At 37.0% G+C, this 23,247-nt stretch overlaps 1 protein-coding gene across 4 annotated transcripts in view; it reads left to right on the top strand.

Annotated features, from left to right (window-relative positions):
• Positions 1 to 23,247, top strand: part of LOC150109592 (activin receptor type-1-like) — a 238,237-nt gene that overhangs the window by 113,385 nt on the left and 101,605 nt on the right. For all 4 annotated transcript variants that reach the window (XM_090409163.1, XM_090409157.1, XM_090409149.1 and 1 more), the window contains exon 4: positions 4,605 to 4,819. In XM_090409163.1, the coding sequence (XP_090265289.1) occupies positions 4,605 to 4,819 (215 nt within the window). The remainder of the gene's footprint in view (positions 1 to 4,604; positions 4,820 to 23,247) is intronic.

The following is a 23,247-nucleotide window of genomic DNA, read 5'->3' as shown; positions in this document are numbered from 1 at the left end:
GAATTGAAATGACAAGAAAAAATTTTCTCCTGATGAAATGAACACTGTGTAACTGCAATTTAAATTTGGAGCTTAGAGTACGCATGGTTAAATGCTATGTATGGTCTGTACTGCTGTACAGTGCAGAAATTTTCACCTTGAAGATAACATCCATAAAAAAAACTTGAAGCCTTTGAGATGCAGTTATATAGATGAATGTTAAAAATCCCATGGACAGCAAAAATATCCAATGAAGAAGTACTGGAACAAATGTGGAAATCACTTGAACATAAAAAGGAAAAATAATTGCCTATCTTGGCCATGTTCTTCATAATGAAAAATATAAGATACTTTAATTGATTATAAAAGGGAAGATAAATGGAAGAAGAGGACAAGGAAGATGAAGATCTTGGCTAGCAGACAGACAGTGGACTGACATGAGCTCTGAAAAGCTATTCAGAATGGCTGAAGATCGTTCAAAATTTGCCAAGGTGGTTGCCAACCTCTGATAGGAGATGGCACTCAAAGAAGAAGAAGCAAGATAAGTTATAGGCTACTGGATTCTCCAGCTCTTTTTCATTCTTTTAGGTTAACTTAATGGCCTTATCAGTTTGAGGAAACCCAGAGAATGTTCAATTTTGAAAAATTTTTTAGAAATAAAATCACTATTTTGCATCAAGAGGAAGTTTAGGGAGATGTTTCCCAGCAGAACATAACCTTAAACTCCAACAATTCAGGGAGAGCAAAATAATGAGTGGAAATATGAGGAAGACAAAATTTAGAAGAGAAAAAAGTGAGAAGTGTGATGTATGGCAATTCTGTTATTAGCGATGTGCAAGACAGAATGTTAGAGTAGCATTAGCTTTGTAAAGGATTGTAACTTTTGCTATCAGGAGAGGTCAGAATGTGGATGTAGCAGAGGAATAGTGAATATGTTGTCGTTACATGGTAGTGAAGAGTAAGGAGAAGAATATTAATACTGAGTGATGTTATAATAAGACTGTTTAGGAAGAGAGCTTTGGATTATGTTGCTATTTGGAGTACATTTAATATTGGAAGAGATTTGTATGCAGGGGATAGATTGCATCTAAACAGGTATTTCAGATACTAGCATTTGGAGAGAGGTTGCATTTTTGAGTAACTGAGTTTGTATCAAGGAAATTAGATTTGTCAGGATGAAAGATAACATAGTGGGAATGGGACCATTCCCACTATGTTATCTCATACACATTGTTCATTGTACCTTGACCTAAATTCATTCACTGTCTGTGCACTCACCACACTCTCAGGCATATAGAGTTTCCAGGGATGGCCTCTTGTTCTCCCCCCCCCCCAATCTCCAGATATTCTATCAAAAATCTCATCCATACTAATCTGGTAATTACTACCCCTTACCTATTTATACATCTCAATCATGTCTCCCCTCTTCCTTCTATCCACTAGGCTCTGTAATTTGCATTCTCTCAACCTGCCCTTATATTCCACATTGCAGAGACTAAAAACCAACTTAGTAAATCATCTCTGAACCGTCTCCAACAACTCAACATCCTTTTGAAAACATGGTGACCAAATCTGTGCACAGTAATCAATACAAGGGTGGTCTGAAAAGTTCTCGGCCTCGACTATAGATGGCAACTATATCGGCATGAGTTTTTTCTAAGTTGGCACATCTGTCATTAAGCATCCATGTGAAATTGCAAGTCATTTTGTTTTATACAGCTGTCCAAAGCAAAAGTGATGTCTGTATTCCTTGAAATGGACAAAATTGAGTATTGTGTGGTTATAAAATTCTTTGTAAAAGAAGGTTCAATGGCAAAATAAATTCATTCAAAGTCCATGAAAGTTTATGGGCACTCTTCTCCTTCGTTTTCAACAATTAAGAAATGGGCTGCCGAGTTTAAACATGGCCATACCAGCCTTGAAGATGATCCACTTGAAGGATGTCCAAAAAGCATAGCAACACCAGAAATCATTGATCAAGTGCACGATATGGTATCGGATGACTGGCAAGTCAAAGTGTGTGAAATTGCTGAGACTATAGGCATTTCAAAAGAATGTGTAGGATATATTTTGAATGAAGAAGAATTGCATGTGAAAAAGCTTTGCGCAAGGTGGGTGCTGCACTTGCTCACAGCAGATCAAAAACGCACTCACATGAAAATCTCTGAACAGTGCTTGGAGCATTTTAACAAGAATAAAACTGATTTTGTGCATCAATTTTTTACTATGGATGTTACTCGGATTCACCATTACACACCAGAATCCAAACAGCAGTCAAAACAATGGACAGAAGCTGGTTGTTTAGCCCCAAAGAAGACAAAGTCGGTTCCATCAGCAGTAAAGGTCATGGCTCCGATGTTTTGGGATGCTAAAGGCATTTTGTTTATTAATTATCTTGAAAAGAGTAAAACAATAACTGGGGAATATTATTCTGATCTTTTAACCAGACTAGACGAAAAAATTTGTGAGAAAAGACCCGGTTTGCAGAAGAAAAAATCATCTTTCATGAGGACAAGCCCACAAAAGTGTTTTGGCAATGGGAAAATTAAGGGATCTGCACTATGAATTGTTGGAAAATCCACCCTGTTCCCCAGATTTGGCTCCCTTTGACTTCTATATTATCCTCCCAAAACTAAAACTCTTCCTCACTGGTCGGCGTTTTTCTTCAAATCAAGAGATGATTGCAGCTATAGAGGGATATTTTGCAGACCTTACTGAGAACTACTACATGGATGGGATACTGGTGCTGGAGCATCGCTGGAATAAATGTATTAGTCTTAAGGGAGATAATGTTGAAAAATAAAAATAATTTTGAAATTATAAATTCGTTTTTTCATTGTTAGGCTGAGAACTTTTCAGACCACCCTCGTATGTGGCCTGATCAAGGCCATGCACAATGGAATCAAAACATCCTTACTTCTACACATTAGTGTTCTCCGCATCATTCCCATAATCCACTGTGTTGTCCTCACAATTTTTGCAAAATGTTCACAAAATTTCAAGTCCCTATCCATCATAATCCCCAAATCTTACACTTCCTCTAAAATATCTCCACCAATCCTATACTCTGCATCCCATCTTTGCTTCCCAAATTTTAAAACCTTACTTAAAGTATAAGCAAACTTTGTTTACTTATACTTTAAGTAAGTAGAGGGCTTGCAGGATGATTTAAATATACTGACAGTATGGGCAAAACATAATTAATATCAATTTAATGTCGAAAAATGTAAAGTTATACATTTTGGGATACAAAGATTATAAGCTGTGTACCACATTGAGGGAACTGTACTCCAGGAAATTAGGAATTGGGGGGGGGTAGTAGTAGTAGAAGGAGCTATCATTCCACTTGATAAAACTTTGATATGACTACATCTGGATTATTGTGCTCTGGCCTGGTCACTTAGGTCTCTTGGAGACGAGGGAGTAGTGGAGGATCCAGAGGCAAGTGACCAAGATGGTCAGTGGTCTGTGGAATTCTCCCTATGAGAATAGATTGAGAGTTTGTAGATTGCAGAAGGTGGTTGATAGGCAAAAAAGAAGGTGGGGGGATATGATAGAAACATTTACGTTACGATGCAGAGGAAATGTTTTAGCACTTGGCTAGAGAGAGCAGCAGCAGCAGCAAAAGAAGAAGAGGTCATCCCTGGAAGTTAGATAAGAATGTGGTTAACAAGGACATGAGGATAGATTTTTTGCTTGGAGAGTGGTGAATGAATCTAATGTTTGCCTGAGTCAGTTGCGATTGCTTTGGTTTCAAGGCCATTTGTTAATGGCCTTGAAACCAAAGCAATTAACCATCTGTTAATGGTTTCAAGGGGAAGTACAATAGATATTGTATTAATAGTTTGGGTCTCCCACAATGAATCTTAGGATTCATGGAGGTACCTGTAAAGTAGTAATAAAAATAAAATAATATATATATATATATATATATATATATATATTTTTTTTTTTTTTTGTTTTCATTAAGAATCCAACATGCACTGAGCTTAATGTCATGTTTCAGATAAATTCATTTACAAGACACCCTAAAATATTTAGGTTCATGAAGACTTTATGATATGCATATGAAATTAAATGGAAATTTCAGATTTTTAACCAACTTGCAAACAGAAGTTTGCCTTTAACTAAAATTATAAAAAAGCAGTAGCATTCAAATTAGCATGCATGTCAAGCTTGCTTTTATCTTAATCAATTAATGAATGATCTTCATATGAATTATATGCACTATTATACTTAAAGAACATGATTTTTGTGAGGATTTATTCTACTTTTTTATTGCAGTTTATTATGAGGTTTTTCACTTGCTAGACTGTTTTTATGTTAGCTCTACCCACAAGACTTGGAAACCTGTGGTATGGTACATTGGTATTTATAATGTCTTGTTTACTTTATTTTAAATTTAAACAGTTAATATCTGATATAATTAATATATTTAAATTTATTTATTTAAATTTGTGTAAAGATCTATTAATACATATCACATATCCATGTTTCTCAGTTTTCTGGGAGGACCCCTCCCCCCTCTCCCAGTCTATATTCTAGATCATCAATTGTTAATGTTTTTTAAAACAAATTATCAAGTGTTTACTGTGTTTTTTAAAAAACTTTCTTATGATTTCCAGCAACTAACGAAGCTGCAGATCAATCAGAGTATGTTATTCGCTTACTGTTGTCTGTTCTCTGCCCCATCATTGCCCTGTGTATTGTTTTATCTATTATCATATGGATCATGAGAAAGATGCATAAACGGAGAATGGCTTCTTTGTTAGATGCAGACACTGAACACTATTACAGAGATGAATTGAGGTCTACTTTAGCAAGTGATAATACCTTAAAGGTATAACTTACTTCTTACCTTTTTGCTAATAGTTTATAGTGCACATATATCATTCAAATAAACTACTTTTTAAAGTTCTTCAGTATCTTAAAATTAAGTTATGTAGTAGTTTCATTTATTTCTTTGCTTTATTTCTTGTATCTTGAAAAAAAAAAAACATATTTCTTTCTGTTATCAAACAAAAGTAAAGCTGGTAAAAGTGCATATGGTAGCAGTAATGTCCTTTTTTCAGAAAGACCTAAGTTTAGATCACATTTAGAACACAAGAAATATTTACAAGGATTTCAATGAGTGAGTTAACCAGTTTTACACTGAGATAACAAAGATTTTTTTCTCCTCCAAAACAAGCACACCAGCTGTTTTGACCCTCCATAAGTGGTCACATTCTTCACAGTAGTGAGCAAAGTGGTAGGAACATATATTTCTATACTGATTATTATATTAGGAGGTCCACTTCTGTTCTTCTGAATTATTGAACATTGAGGTATACTGTAGATTCAGAAGAGGACACAAACAGTAACTATTCAAGATAAATAATAGCCATCTTCTCAGATTTCAGTGAATATTTACAACTCTTCAATGATTTGACATTTGCCTGTTCTGACTTCACTAGTCTTTCCATCTTGCAGCTGATCTTCCTCTACATTCCTTGATCTTTTCATTTACAATGTAAATATATAGCTCTTTCTGATGTCTTCATTTTTTATATGATCCAATTTTGTGCATCTTTTAATTGCTCTTAAAAATCTATTTTCTGCAGCTTGTATTTTGCTTTTGTCTTTCTTTTTAACAGTCCATGTTTCTAAACCTTATAACAGAGTGGGAGTGGTCATTTGTGTTTCTTGTCTTTTTTTATTTTTTTTTATTCAGTGCTCTTTTAATTGTTTCACAAAGTTTGTGAAATTTCTTTATTTTTTTCATCTATATCTTTTGATAAAGATATAGATGAAAGCAGCCTAATTATTTAGGCTGCTTTCACCTTTTTATTTGTTTAATTTTGTTATTTTGTTTAATTCACAAACAAAATAAGAAACTTTTTTTCTTATTTTGTTTGTGAATTATAAGAAACAAAATTTTCTTATCTTCTTATTTTGTTTAATTCATAAACTGATTTTTGAAGGTTATCTTCATTGTTTTGCAATATAATCTGATCATTTCTATTCAGCATTGTATTGATAACAGTTCTTCAGTTAACCAGCTACCTGTTTTATTGTTGTTTTCATATTTTAATAATCTAATATATATATATATATATATATCGGGTGATCCAAAAGTCACAGAAAAAAGTAAATTCAATAATTCGAAAAGTATAGACAATAGCACGATGCGGTTTTCACAGAAATGCACAGAAAGACATGGGATTTTTTTAATAATGAAAAATTTTATTGCCAGAATAGTTACATTTGTCACCGACAGGCGGCGCTGTAGTGGGCCCAGAGCTGCTACCTGTCACTATTTAAACCGTGAGGTACATAAATTTAGATGTAGTGAATACCGAAGTTAAACTTTCAGCATTTAACGTTTATTACTGAAGTTAAACGTTCTACCAAGGTGAGGCATGTTATCATTACGAGATAAAGCACTTTTAGTTAACCTGTATTATCAGAACCCCGAATGTGCAAGTGTGGCTCTGCGCACCTATCGTTTGATGCGGGGTATTAGAAGTGGAAAGGGACCGATATCTTGTTCCTCACTGATAGCTACGATGAAAAGGTTTGAGGACACTGGCAGTTTGGAAGCACGTGCAAGAAGCGGGAGACCCAAAAAAACTATTGCAGTTGCACACAAGGTCGACACACAATCGGCAGCTTCTGCACATGGGGAATGCAGTGCGCGTGAAATTTCAAAACGAACCTGCATTTCATATGGGACTGTGTGGCGATCACTCAGGATCATCTTCAAGAGGTATCCTTACAAAATCCAACACGTACAGGAACTGAAACCAACCGATTTCGATAGATGTCATGAATTTGCAAATTGGGCTTTTCAAGAAATGGAAAACAATGTGGACTGGCTGTCAAATGTCCTGTGGACTGACAAGGTGCACTTTTCGCTTAATGGAAATGTAAGTGCACACAACTGTCGCATCTGGGCGAGAGAGAACCCACATGCGATTATGGAAACTCCTTTGCATCAGCCAAAGGTGACAGCATGGTGTGGGTTAACTGCATCATTAATTAAAGGTCCATTTTTCTTTGAGGAAGTCCACAGTGGTACATTTCGAACTGTTTCTGTCACAGGGAAGCATTATGCAGTGCTTTTAAGAGACAGCATCATTCCCTTCTTGCAAGAGAGGCAAGCGCTCCATAGTGTAACATACATGCAGGATGGAGCACCTTCGCACATCACAGGTCCTATCCAGTACCTGCTGCGATCCACATTTAGCGATGACCGTGTCCTCAGTTGCTCTTTCCCGCACGAATGGCCACCAAGATCTCCAGACCTTACACCTTGTGACTTTTGGTTATGGGGCTATTTGAAGTCACAGGTGTACAGAGGTCGGCCGATGTCATTGGCCATGTTGAAAGAAGCTATTCGCCATCATCATCATCATCATCATTATTATCATTTGACACCTCCAGGGAGTCCAAAGACTCATTGAGGGAGAGTGTGCCAACAGCATCGAATGATTGGCTCCCTTCCAACTACTAACTGCGCTCAAACTTACTTAACTGAGCCATTAGTAACAGAGGCTCTACCAATCGACCAACCTTTGCTGGCAAATGTGACAGGAATTACAGCTGAAACCCTCTTCGATGCGTTCCAAGTCTGACCTCCTTGTGGAAGTCAGACGTGGCTATCGTGCCACATCTGATGTCTATTCTCATGAATGATGGCCGTCACATTGAACATTTGTAATACTAGCTGCGTTGTGAACTGTGCTGTGCCACTGCACAAACTACTGACACAACTGAAGCACTACCTCTCGGTGGCAAATGTGACTATTCTGGTAATGAAATTTTTCATTATTAAAAAAAAATCCCATGTCTTTCTGTGCATTTCTGTGAAAATCGCATCGTTCTATGTCTATACTTTTTCGAATTATTGAATTTTTACTTTTTCTGTTACTTTTGGATCACCCGGTATATACAGGGTGTTCGGGATAAATTTGACATATTTATAATTAATTATATTTTTCCGTAAGTTACATGTATTAACACACACTTCTCTTCATTTAAAAGTTTGGACCCTTCTTCGTTCATATACAAGATGTCAGAAAGGATGGATAGCTGGAACCCACCTGAATCATGGAAGAGAATAACTTGTATCATGATGATTCGTGCCCGCCATCAAAATAAGGATATTACGACTGCTGCCCAATGCTCCCTGAATACAGTAAAAACAATCAGGCATGAACTAGAGACTTGCAATGGTGACTACGAGGATGTAGCAAGAAGAAAGATCCCTAGCAGACGATCTGATTGCGTTCGTACAGCAGAATTCCTCGCAAATCTGCAGGAACAGGTGTTGAAGAACCCTGGCATTGGAATTCGGGCTTTGTTCGTGGAGTTGCTAACTGTAGTCAAGCCCTGGATAACAAGGGTAGCCAATGGTAGGCCGTATGTATGGCAGCAGGATTCGGCCCCTTGCCACACCTCTGGGAAAAGTCAAAAATGGTTGTCTGAAAATTTCTACGACTTCACCAGTCCAAATGTTTGGCCTCCAAACTCCCCAGACCTTAACCCCATGGATTATTTTGTATGGGGCGCAGTTGAAAAAGACACCAATCGCACTTCCAGTAATACAAAAGCCCAGTTAATGGATAAAATTAATACAGTTTTTGCGGCCCTTCCCAGGGAGACTGTAGCATCAGCTTGTTCGAGGTTCCGAAGCAGAATTGAAGCTGTGATCGATGCTAATGGTGGTTATTTTGAGTAAATCTTGTTGATAGTATTGTAATTAACTCTGCCTGTAATGTTTTTTTGTCAATTCATTAAATTTAATAGATACAAAGAAGATTTTCTTTTTCCTTACGAAACTGTCAAATTTATCCCGAACACCCTGTATATTGAATGGAGTTGGCTAAGCTACATCCCTGTCTAACATATAATTAATTTCAGTCTCTTCTGTTAATCTATTACCTAACTGCATTTTTATATATTTATATGAACTTTATACAACTTGTACCAATTGTAATGGATATCCTTGTTTTTTTTTTCATTATATTCCATAATTTTTTTGTGTGTATTTTATCAAACGTTTTCTCATAATCTAATTAAGACCAGATGAGTCGGTAATTAAATTCTTTTTTTTTTTTTTTCAATAAATTGTTTTAACACATAAATGTTGCCTATACACAATTTTTCATCTCTGAGACCATTTTGTTCTTCTCAGAGTAGATTGTTTGCAGTATTTCTAAGTCTTCTATTCAGGATTTTACTCTAAATTTTGTAATCCGTATTTAATAAATTTATCCCTTTGTAATTTCCATAATCATCTCTGTTTTCTTTCTTAAATACAGATATAACCTTAGCTTTTGACCAATCTGATTGAACCTAATTTTTCTAAAACAGTTATTAATAAATTAATTAATAACTGTTGAAGAAAAATTAGTTTAATTTTAAGACACTGATGTAAATATTCTCCACCATATTTCCAATTCTCTGTATTTATACCATCTAATCTGGTTGATTTTCTATTTTTTTTTATACTTTTATTGCTTTTTTAAGTTCTAATCTAATTGGTTCTAAATCAGTACTGATTTATTCATTATTATTTTCTGTATTAAATTTGGCTTATAATATAAATTCTTACAATGTTCTATCCATTGTTTTTCCTGTGTTATGTTGATTTATTTGTATCTCTTTCTTCACTGTTTAAGTTCGTTAATATTTTGTAGGCTATCTTTTGTCTTCCATGCATGTGTTCTATTTTATTAATAAATCTGTACCAAGAATCTTGGTGGGCTCTCTATACTATGGTTTTTAGCTACATTTCTTCTGTTTCCTTTCTTTGTTTTTGAAGGAATGATTTGTATGCCATTTGTTTCTCTTTTATTGAAATTTCTATATCTGCACTCCAAATTTTTAATGTTTTTTTATTTTTAATGTCTTATTTCTCTTTCCAAGTACTTCAGATGCTGCTTTATAAATTATCTTAATTAAAGTTATAAGTTGGGAGGATGGTTGTTCATTTGAAGCAGTTTGGTGTGAGATTAAGGCACAGTTAGTTGTTGCTGTAGGCCAGGGAGTTCCATGGATGATCTGGACGGCATGCATCACTAAATTAGTACAAGTACAGGTCGAGAGAGATTATTATGGAGGACTTCAACTATGGAGATATAGACTGGAAGGAAGAAAGATCACATGGTAGGAAGGAAATGAATTTATACCCCTACAGAGAGATAATTTTTTTAATATCAGTCTTGCACTGGGTTGAGTTCCAAAGGGAGTGGAAGGAGGGCAAGATTGTGCCACTTCATGAGGGAGGTGATGGAACTCAAGCATCAAATTATAGGCCTATATGTTTGTCAGATGTTGTGGTTACAGTGTTAGAGAGAACAGGATACAGAATTGGGTTGAAAACAATGGTATTATCTTTGATTGACAGCATAGATTTGCTAAAGGGCAGTCATGTTTTAGTAATCTACATTTTACAATAAGGTGATGGCTTCATTGGACAGAGGAGAGGGATACACAGTAGTATACTTAGATTTTGCAAAGGCTTTTGATAGATTACTGCATGATAAGTTGATAGTCAAACTAGAGCGGATGTGGTTGGATATTCAATTAGTGCATTGGATCGGAGACTGGCTATCTGATAGGTATCAGCAAGTTGTGTATGGGGGGGGGGGCAATATCCCAGAAGAGGAAAGTCATTAGTGGTGTGCCTCCGGGGTTTGTTTTAAGGCCATTACTGTTTAACCTGTATGTTAAGATTTTGGGGAAGATTTGGATGGGGATATTCAGTTATTGCAGATGATGCAAAGTTGGGACAAACTATGAAGAGTACAAAAGATGTTGTAGCCTTACAAGAAGACTTGAATAGGTTGAGTGAATGGACATGGGAATGGGGATGCCAGTTCAATGTCTCAAAATGTAAGGCTTTATTTGGGAAACAGAGATGGGATGTAGAATTTATGCTTGGTGGGGATATATTGTTGGAGGTGAAGGAAATTAGAGATCTTGGGGTGATAGTGGATATGGATCTAAAATTTAGAGGACACATTGCCAAAATTGTAAGGACAACACAATGAATTCTGGGAGTGATGCAGAGGACACTGACTTATAGAAGTAAAGAGATTCTTGTTTCATTATATAAGGCTCTGATTAGGCCAGACATGGACTACTGTGCACAGATTTGGTCACCTGTTTTTCAAAAGGATCCAGAGGCAACTGACTAAGATAGTTTCTGATCTCTGGCACGTTGAATATGAGAAAAGGTTGAGAAGATACAATTTAAAGAGTCTAGTGGATAGGAGGAAGAGGGGGTGATATGATAGAGATCTACAAGTTAGTAAGGGGTTGTTATAGGATCAATGTTGAAGAGGTTTTACAGAAAATGGTGAGAGATCAGGGGAAAACCAAAGGTCATCCCTGGAAGCTGTATAAGGAGGGTGTGAGCAGGGTAGTGAGAAACAGGTTCTTTACATGCAGAGTTGTGAATGATTGGGATGCCTTTCCTGAGAGGGTGGTGTCCAGTGGTGAGCTGTGGAATTTTAACAAAGGGCTCGCATCGTGAAGCAAAAAAAAAAAAAAAAAAAGCTGTATTTCACACAAGAACTTTTATTAATTATTAATACAGCTTGTGTACAAATTCCATTCAAAAAGTATGAGAGGACAATCAACCTCTAAAGGTTATAATTTTTAACAAATATTTCATGATCTAAACATGAAATATTTGCACACAATCAACTGTGTTAATTTATCTTACATAAGAAAAACATTTTTTAACTATCAAAATATAATAAGAATGAAATCTTTTATAATCTTTTATAAAACATTTGGTTGGTTACTGGTTTTACCATACGATTGGCTACCAGAAAGGAGAAGGGTAAAGATAGCACATGCGCTTATTTTATTTTCAAACTTGGGTGCATTCGTTATAGAGGAGTTGAAACAATAATTCCAAATAATCTATACACTGCCAAATAGACTCATTTTTGTTAGGTTACCATATGAGTTTGTCGCTTAATGTTTCAAAAAAAATTTTTTTTTGAAAAAATAAAAAAGTGAACAAGGGGCTCGCAAATTTGAGAAAAATTTAACAAAGGGCTCACGCAAGCCCCTTATAGCTCACCACTGGTGGTGTCTGCAGAGAATTTAAGTGTGTTTAAGGCATCATATGGCGTGTGTGTGTGTGTGTGTGTGTGTGTGTGTGTGTGTGTGTGTGTGTGTGTGTGTGTGTGTGTGTGTGTGTGACAAAAGGACCTCCTAGATGTGTTGTTGAAGTTTTTCCACATGGTTATACTATAAATTAAAGATACCAAGAAATTATATACTTGGTTTAATCCTTTATCCAAATGTAGGCAAACAAGTTTGCACCTGAACTATTTTCACTAAAAATAGTTCAGCGCAAACTTGTTTGTCTACACTTGGATAAATGATTATCTTTTACTCCTAGATGAGTCTTTGACTCCATGGGAGTCATAGGGTAATAATAATAATAATAATTACTTGGGGTAGCATGTGATGGAGGGGATTAGGGATGTGAGAGTATTGGACCCGATCATAGGATCAGAAGAGTTATCCATAATGAAGGTGACCACATTTTCAGCAATTGGTGAAAGTGACCATGCGGTCTTGACTTGGGAGATTGTAGAACATGAGGAATATTCTATCAAGGAGGAGTATATATGGAACTACAAGGTAGGTAATTATGACAAGCTTAGGAAGAAGCTTACTGTAAATCTGTACCATGGCATAAAACAGTGCAGGGTAAGGATGATAGTAGTCGTGGGTCATATAGAAGAAGCAATATTAAATTGTATACCTAAGGTAAGGAGGGTTTATTAGGTAGGAATTAGATGGATGTGTAATATCATTAAGCACGAGCGTAATGAAGAAGAAGAAAATGCTGTGGAGGGTATAGAAAGAGAAAGGTGACCAGCATGGCAAGGAAGGCAAAATTAGATTATGAGAAGAATCTAGCCAAGCAGGATAAAGGAAATCCCAAAGAGTTCTTTTGTTATGTGGCAAGGAAGAATGACTATGGAAGATTAACCTTAATGAGTGATGGTGGTTACAAAGTGGCAGAAACAGATGAAGTTATTGCTTTAACATATGTGATAACACTAATGTGGAAACAGAGATGGATGAATTAGAGGTTCTTAGGATATTGAAGAATCTCACTGTAAATACAACTGTGGGATTAGATGGGATATCAGCTGGGGTCGTGCATGAACATGCAAAGGAATTGGCAATGCCTCTGACTAGGCTCTTCAATTTAAATCACAACTCTGGTAGATTTCCAAGGGAGTGGAAAGAGGGCAAAATAATTCCCTTTCATATGACAGGTTCTAAGACTGCAAATTATCAACCAATCAGTACTAGAAAAATTGACCATAAAGAGAATTCAAGAATGGGTAGATAAAAATATGATACTGTATGGGGGGGGGGACATGGCTTTGTGAAGGGTCAGGCATGCCTTAGTAATTTACTGTTTTTTTATAATAGAATAACAGAGTCAGATAAAGGAAATGACTACATGATGATTCTGCTCGATTTTTCAAAGGCATTTGACAGAATACTGCATGGAACTTTGATATGCAAATTAGAACAAATGGGGTGGACATGACACTGGTTAAGTGAATAAAGAGGGTGGCTGCTGGACAGATATCAAAAAGTGGTATATGGATTTGCAGAATGGAGGCAACAACTGGTGACTAGTGATATGCCTCAGTGTTCAGTGCTGGGACCATTGCTGTTTAATTTGTACAAAAATGATATAGGAAATAACCTGAAAGAAAATATTCAGTTCTTTGCTGATGATGTGAAATTAGGTAGAGTATAGTTAATCGAGGCAATGTGGAGAGATTGCAAGATGATTTAAATAGGCTGTCAGTATGGGCAAAAGATAATCGTGTCAGTTTAATGTAGAAAAATGTAAAGTTATGCATTTTGAGATAAACAGATTACAAGCTGTGTATCATATTGATGGCACTGTACTCCAGGGAAGAGATGAAACTAGAATGGCAGACAGAAAATTAAAGTTTGGAGAAGAACATATTGCTAAGGTTGCTGATGTAGCCCATAAGATTACTTGGCTATTGAAGAGCACATTAACAAGTAGAGATAAGGAAGTTGTTAATTCACTGAATAAGGCCTTGATACATTCACATCTGGATTACTGTGCTCAAGTCTGGTCTCCTGGGTTTTTTGGGGATGAGCTAGCAGTGAAGACGATTCAGAGGCAAGTGACCAAGATGGTGAGTGGTCTGTGGAATGTTCCCTATAAAGATAGAGTGAGGGTGTGTGGATTGCAGAAGTTGGTTTGATAGGAAAAAAAGATGGGATATGATAAAAGCATTTAAGTCGTTTATAGGGTTTTATAGGATTAATACTGGAGAAATGTTTCAACACTTGGCTGGAGGGGCCTGAACAAGGGGTCATCCCTGGAAAATGAATAAAGGTGTGGTTAGTAGGAATGTGAGGACTAGATTTTTTGCTTGGAGAGTTGTGAATGAGTGGAATGGATTGCTAGAGTTGGTTGTGAGTGCTTTGTCTATTAATGGGTTCAAGAAGGGATATGATAGATTGTGTGGATAGTTTGGGTCTCTCACAATGAATCTTCAGACTCCATGTAGGCACTCTTACAATAATAATAAAGTTTTTCATTCTTCTTCTATATTATCACTGATTTTGACTTATTTTAGGTAATCTGTTAATTGTGATTAATATAGCATTCTAATGCTTTCTTCTTGTAATAGATGTACTTTGTATACTTGTTCTGTTTCTTGTTTTTACTTATTTACTTTCTTTCTTCATTTTGTTAGTATTTATTATTATTATTATTATTATTATTATTATTATTATTAAAACAAGACCTCATGGAGTCAAAGACTCATCTAGGAGGTCCTTTTATCTCACACACATCTCATCATACCGGGTCTTAAACACATTCAAACTCCTTGCAGACACCACACTCTCAGGCAAGGCATTCCAATCATTCACAACTCTGCACGAAAAAAACCTGCCTCTCACTCCCCTACTCACACCCTCTTTATACAGTTTCCAGGTATGACCTCTGGTTCTCCCCTGATCTCCCACTATTCTATGTAGAACTTCTCCACCATTGATCCAATAACAACCCCTCACCAACTTGTAGGTCTCTATCATATCTCCCCCTCTTCCTTCTCTCCACTAGACTCTGCAAATTACATCTTTTCAATCTTTCCTCATACTCGACATTCCAGAGGTCAGAAACTACCTTAGTCAGTCGCCTTTGCACCCTTTCCAACATCTCTTCATCCTTCTGAAAACCAGGTGACCAAATCTGGGCACAATAGTCCATGTGTGGCCTAATCAAAGCCTTATACAATGGAACAAGAATCTCCCTACTTCTACACGTCAGTGTCTTCCTCATCATTCCCAGAAGTCTTTGTGTTGTCTTCACAATTTTGGCGATGTGTCCCCTAAATTTTAGATCATTATCCACTATCACTCCCAGATCTCTTATTTCCTCTACTTCCAACAATATATTCTCACCAAGCATAAATTCTGCATCCCATCTTTGTTTTCCAAATTTTAAAACCTTACATTTTGCAACATTGAACTCGCATCCCCATTTGCTTGCCCAATCACTCAATTTATTCAAGTCTTCTTGCAAGGCCACAACATCTTCACTACTCTTTGTGGTTCGTCCCAACTTTGCATCATCTGCAAACAACTGAATATCTCCATCCAAATCTTCGCCAATATCATTAATATACAAGTTAAATAGTAATGGCCCTAAAACAGATCCCTGAGGCACTCCACTAGTGACTTTCCTTTTCCTGGATATTGCACCCCCATACACAACTTGTTGATACCTATCAGATAGCCAGTCTCCAATCCAATGCACTAATCTAATATCCAACCCCATCTGCTCTAGTTTGACTGTCAACTTATCATGAGGTACTCTATCAAAAGCTTTTGCAAAATCCAAGTATATTACTGTGTATCCTTCTCCTCTGTCCAAGGAAGCAGTCACTTTATTGTAATAAGTAAGTAGATTACTAAAACACGACCTCCCTTTAGCAAATCCATGCTGTCCATCAAAGATTATACCATTGTTGTCAACCCAACTCTGGATCCTAGTTCTCACAAGCTTCTCCAACAACTTAACCACAACACCTGACACACAGATAGGCCTATAGTTTGATGCTTGAGTTCGATCACCTCCTTTATGAAGTGGCACAATCTTGCCCTCCTTCCACTCTTTAGGGACTTGACCAAGTGCAAGACTCATATTAAAAAAATATGTCAAGGCAGGTGTCAACTCTCTGGCACATTCCTTCAGAATACGTGGTGATATATTATCAAGTCCCACAGCCTTATTTACATCTAGTTTACTCAACTCCCCAAACACCTCTTGCTCACTTACAGTCAGTCTCTCCTCCCCATCATCAACTGCTCTTAATCTCTCCATGAAGTCACATTCACAAGATTGAATGATCTTTATGAACTGCTCATTAAGTATCTCCACCACACATTCTGCAACAGCTGTCTTTATACCATTTCCTCCAATCAATGTCATCCTTCCATAATCATTCTTTCTTTTGCTGGCTACATATCGAAAGAACTCCCTAGGATTCTTTTTAGCTTCATTAGCTAACTGCTGTTCATACCTCTCTTTAGCTACTCTGACCAACCAAGTCACCCTCCTTGCCTGGTCTTTGTAGACCTCATGAAATTGGTTACTTCCACTTCTCTTATACTGCCTCCACAATGCCCTCTTTCTCTGTATTGCATGCTTAATCTCTTTATTCATCCATCTCACACCTAACTTATTTAACCTTCTCACCCATGGTATACATTTAGACATTGCATCCACTAAATATTTTTTGAAAATCCCCCAAGCTGCATTGATCTCTTTTCCAGCTAACTCCTCATTCCATGCTACACCTGCAAGCTGTCTCCTGAGCTCTTCATAATCACCCCCCTTGTAGTTCCACATATACCCTTTTTTCACAGGGGTCCTTGCACTGCTGGCAACCACCCAAGTAATCACCTCATGGTCACTTTCACCAATTGGTGGATGATTTGATACCTCATTGATAATTACATCCTCCGATGAGATGACCAAATCCAAGACCCTTAATCCTCTTGTGCCCTCTGTTACATACTGTCTGAGGTAGTTATCCCTCAAAAACTCAAGAAACTCATTTTCTTTACTTCCAGTTGCTATCTCTTCATTCCAGTCTATATTGCCATAATTAAAATCACCCATAATGATCACCCTTTTCTTATTTGCTTGGCTTATTTGATTATACATTTCACTATCACCACCATCCACATTACCAGGTCTATAACAACATCCCACCAAGTATTTGATTCTATTCACCTCTATCTCACACCATACTGCCTCAAAACCACTGGCCCCATTTCCCTCTTGCATCTCTACCTTGTATGGACATAACTCTTTCTCTATCATCAATAGCACTCCCCCTCCCTTTTTACCCCTTCTATCCTCACGAAACACATCATACCTTTCCATCTCTATTCCTGTCAGGATGTCATCCTCATCTAACCATGTCTCACTTATTCCGACAATCTCTGGGTGCACAGACGCAATTAGTGCAACCATTTCATCCGCCTTGTTTCTTATACTTCTAGCATTGGTATACAAACACAACAACTCATTTCTGGATCTACAGCTAGTTCCACTGATACCACTCACTCGATGTGATCTCTCCATGCTGGACTGGGGCCATTTCCCTTTCTGCTTCTTCATTTTAGAACCCTTTGCAATTCCATCTGTTTCCTTTTGATCCCTGATCATCCCATTACTTTCCTGCCTACACATTCTCTCACCTCCTCTTGGAGCATCCACCTTTCTCACGCTGTGTATCCCTGTCCACCCTGAGCCTCGCCGTTTCCCTGCTCCTCTTGCACACCCATTCTCTCATTTTCTATACTCATACCACTCACTTCCACTCCTTCAATCTCTCCTGTCTTACTCTCCTGCTCTTCCACATCACTCCCCTCTCGATCTGATTCATTCTCTCTATTCACTTCTCTACCTTCCAGCAGCAGTCTCTCCAAGCGACTCACACCATAACCACTCAAATGCAGTCCATCGCTCCCATACAGCTCACTTCGTCCCTCAAACTCATTCCACACATTAACAAACTGCACTCCCATCTCCTCACACATTTCAGCCAGAATATCATTCATAATCCTTGCTCTCTGCCTCATTTCACCACAATCATACCTAGGCAACACACTGACCACCCTTCCTGTCACACTATTCTCCTTTATCTTTCCAAGCAGTCTCCTGACATTCATTTTGACATGCTCTTTGTTCTCTCTCAAATCATTCGTACCAATTAATACAATTAACTCTTTTGCTCGTTCCCGCCTCATATTCAATGCCTCAATCACTCTACTCATTTTACTGCCTGGAAAACATACCTTGTGCATTTTATCCTCTAGCACACCTTTAATAATGGAGTCACCATACAATGCCACTCGCTCATCTTTTGTTATCTCTTTCATGCCATCATGATTTATTTTAATAGTTTTGACCTGAATTCTCTTAATTTCATTCCGCATCCATTTCATTTCTTGCTTCATCCAATCCAATTCGCCTTCTGAACCTCGCGACACATTCATTCTATCATTAAATCTTTCTAACTTTCTAACTCTCGACCCCCTCTTCTCACTTTCCCTCTCATTCATCCTTCTTTGTTTCCGTACTTTCGGTCCAACATACGTCCAACTTTCACTATCATTCTTCTCACTTTCACTCTCACATATCTTTCTTTGTTTCCGTACTTTCGGACTAACATGCGTCCAACTTTCGCTATAATTCTTCTCACTTTTACTGTCATTCATCTTTCTTTGGTTCAGTACTTTCGTTCCAACATGCGTCCAACTTTCGCCATCAGTCATTCTTTTTTCACTATCATTCATTCTTTCGATTTTTTTTACTTGCAATTTCTGCACCACGCCATTTCTACTTTCATTCGTTCTCTCAATTTCGTTTCTTTCCGCCTCACTTTCGTCCCTTTTAACATCCGTTACGGTTGTCAAATCGCTCTTTTTCTTTTCTCCTGATTTTTTAACATTTTTTCGCCTGTCTTTCTCGCCATCCTCTTTCAAACGTGCACTCGCGACACAATCGGTTCTAGCACTTTCTGTCATCAACTTCATATTCGCATTTATCAATTCCTCGTTCAGGTCACATTTCGCACACACCCTTCTTCCATCCGCACTAAACATCCACAAATCATTTATGTAGTCGAAGGAATACATATAACAGACCTCACACTTAACGAACCGACTGAAATCCAAATTAAAATCCTGGAATGACAATGCCGCCGCCATTTTTTTTTTTTTTTTTTTTTTCTCTGCAGGTTACTAGGTCTAATATTAACGTTTTCGTATTTAGTTTAAGCAAGAAAAAACCCCACACTAATAATATCGGTAGCGTACAACCTTTACAGCCGCTCTTACTTAAACAATTACGCATATATACTTAATTATTCCTAGTAAAACTTATCTGAATCAGGAGCTCTTCAGAACACGTTCGTAGCGCTTGACCCACTAGCGCCCCCCAAATTTATATTTTAGAAATTATATTTATATTTTAGAAACTACATTTGAAGTTAAACTTCATTTGAAACTAAGTAATGATTTGAAAAAATTTCACTTCTCTTTAAACGTGTACATCTCTTACACTTGGAACCAGTTTCTTATTAGTAATGATATTCATGTTTTGAATGTAGTTAACAGTCTATCTTCCTGATGATGTCCACATAATGTTTCATGAAATATATTGGAGTTTTTGAATAAATTCTGTATATTTTTTGTTACATGTTTAAGCTGTGAAAGTTACTTTAATAGGATTTTTCTTACCTTGATTGATTAATTTCTTCTCATAACTGACTTTTGCTGTCTTTCTCAACCAAGGCATCTTCTTGGCCTGCTCTTTGTACTCTTCATGCAACTGATTATTAGCAACATTCATCTTGTGTTGCCTCCACAATGCCTTCTTCCAGATTTCATGCTTAACCTTTAAATAGCTGAGTTTCTCCTCACTCTGTGCCAAATTAGTTGCATGCCGGCTATCGCTGCAATCAGTTGTGGAGTAAGGTGTGATTTCTGATGTTTGGACACCATGGACCTAATTATGTAACAAAAGGGTTAATTTCTTCATTCATCCATTTTATTCCTATCTTATTTAGCCATTTCAGTTTTGGAATACACTCAAATATTTCTGCTGTTAAATAGTTCTTGATCAGTGCCCAAGCAACATCTGTTTCCTTTCTGTTCAACTTCTCTTTCCACACTATAGATCCAAGTTTTTTAAGCATTTCATAATCCCCAGCATTCTAGGGCGACATATATCCCTTCACGGAAATTCTCATATGAATGGCCACAGTTGAGATGCTCACTTTGCTCTCAACAACCAGGGGAAGATTAGAGAGCCCATTCACAATCACATTCTCTGTTAGATATTGCTTAAGATTGTTGTCCCTTAAGAACTAGAGAAATTTATTCTTCTTATTCCCTGATGCTATCTCTTCATTCCAATTAATATTTCCATAATCGAAATCACACGTAATGAACACCCTTTGCTAGCTCACTAAGCCAAGTTACCTATACATTTCTTTGCTCAACCACTCACATTCTCCTGGATTGCAGCAACATCCTGCCAAATAATCAACCTTCACTTCACTTCACACTATACTGCTTCAAAAACCATTGAAACTTTCTTCCCATTTTATCTCAACCTTGTGCAGACATAATTCACCTGCTATCATCAACAACAGCACTTCCCTCCCTTCTTGCCCTTCCTATCCTCATGAAAAGCAATCATATCCTTTCATTTTTATTCATGTCAAGATATCATTCTCTTCTACGTTTCACTATTCCAACTATTTTCAGGCACTTAAACTCAATCAAAGCAACAATTTCATCCCCCTTATTTCTGATACTTCTGGCATTCATAAATGAACATAACAGTTCATTTCTTGGTCTATAACCAGTTCTACCCATGCTTTTCTTCATCTGTGACTTCTCCATACTTGCTCCTGTGTGCTCATCCTTATCCTTGTTCCCCAGACTCACCTACACCCTGTGTATTCCAGGCTGTTCCATTTCTATGCTGACCATCCCCATACATGCATTCCTTACCTTTCAAAATTCATTCTCCTTCCACTGTCTCCCTGACCCACCCTGTTTCCCTGTCTAATTTGTATTCCTATTCTTACATTTTCATCTCCATTCACAATTACATCAAGTCTCACCTAGTCCACTCTTCTGCTCGTTTACATCATCTCTGACTTCTGCTTATACCTTGTTCAGTCACTCATTTTTTTCCAGCAGCACCCTTTCCAAGTGACTCACTCACTCACTCACTCACCAAAACCATTCAGATGCAGTCCATCACTCTCATATGGTTCCATTTGTCCCTCAATCTTATCCCCCCCCCACATTGACAAACTTCACTCCTTTCTCTTTACACATTTCTGCCAACATTCCATTTAAGATCTTTTCTCTGCTGCAGCTCGTCGTTGTCATAACACACAAATTACTCTTCCTACTACGCTGTTGTCTTTCACTCTCTTCCATAATCTCCTGATATTCATTCTCACATTATCATTCATTCCAATCACAGCCAGTAACTTCTATGCATGCTTAAATCCTTCAGTCACCTTCTTCTTCATCCTCTCTCTTTTAAACAGACTTGTGCACTTTCTCATTCACTGCACCTTTTAGAATAGAATCACTGTATGGTACTACTCTTGAGTCATTTGCTACTTCTTTTTCTCTATCATCTGTTATTTTATTCTTTTGCACTCTTTCATTTGTGTCCACCATATGTCTAATTTTATTTTGGACACACCTCATCACATTTCTCATATTTCCAATCATTTCATTCTTCAATTCTTTCATTCCAGCAGTCATTCTCACTATTTCTCCATCAGTCAGGCCTCCTTTTTTTCTCAAAGTCATGCCAACTCTTGCTCTGTCAATTAAGCTCTCTTTTGTTTCTGCATTTACGCTCTCTTTTCCTTTTTCAATCATTTCCATATTCACAATCACATTCTCTGTACTTGCATTCTCCTGCTCAATCTTTTGGTTATCATTCTCAGTCTTAAATCCATCACCACCTTTTATCAATATTCTTTACTTCCCATTCCCAACTTTCATTTAGATCACTACAGTCCATTAATATATCACATTTTCTGCAGATCTTCACTCTCTCACTTCTCTTGTTTAATCTTTCAACAAACACATTTACCACATTTGCTCATGCATGCATGCATACATATTGCACTCCCAACAATGCATCAGCTTCATCAAATCCATATGTTTCAACACAAAAGTTTTCACACTGTGCATCTAGTTCTTCTAGTTGTGACTTCATTTTTGCTTCCATTAACTGTTATATACAAAATTTGCGACAAAACCTACTAACCACCTCGATAATCAATACACATTTAGTCTCAGTATCACTAATTAAATAAATTTTCAGTGATAATTCTTCAAAAATATTCCAAAAAATAAAACTTATTTTTGCTCTGGCAATCTACTAACTATTATGTACTGGCAACACAATCCCCCCCCCATTATTATTGCTTTATTCAAGTTCCATATTGAGAGGATATAACTGTTCTGAAATCATCAGGAATACCTCACCTTCTCTTTTATCTTTTTTCTCTTGAAAAAATGCCATAACCATCACATTCTATTTCCATGAGTACACCATCCTCTGTTAACCCTTACTGAACCAATGATTTGTGGGATGACTAACTGTATCAAGGCTGCAAATCCTACTCTTACATTCTTGAATGGTACTAAAAACTCAGTCATCAAAAATTATCTTTCCATTTGTTCCCTACGTAGGCCTCCTAAAAATAATGGAGAAAGTTATCAACAGACAGCTTCTTCACCATTTGTAGATTCACTAGATAGCTATTACAGCACAATATATGTTCTGTCACTCATTCTCGGCAGATCTAGCTAGCATTACCTACTTTTGGACATGTCATGAAAATGTTTGGTTAAAACTTGTGGTTACTCTTGAGTTTTTCAGGGCATTAGAATGGATTTTGCAAAGAGGACTTCTCTGTAAACTGCCATCTTATGGTTGGGTTTCTACATTTTGCGGTTGGATCAATAGCTTCCTGTATGGTTGTTCACTACATATCATAAAGGCTGATAAAAAAAATAAAAGCAACATCAACTGATGTTGCAACAATGTCTGCATAAAAGAAAATATTATGAATTTGTAAGAGACAGGTTATTAATCAATCTAATTGCTCTCCTTTACCAAAT

The sequence above is a fragment of the Typopeltis vanoorti genome, chromosome 2 (assembly GCF_054136105.1).
Source record: "Typopeltis vanoorti isolate ZY-2024b chromosome 2, IOZ_Tvanoo_1.0, whole genome shotgun sequence".
Lineage (NCBI taxonomy): Eukaryota > Metazoa > Arthropoda > Arachnida > Uropygi > Thelyphonidae > Typopeltis > Typopeltis vanoorti.
The sequence above is the reverse complement of the archived record's forward strand: the minus strand, read 5'-3'. Positions and strand labels throughout refer to the sequence as shown.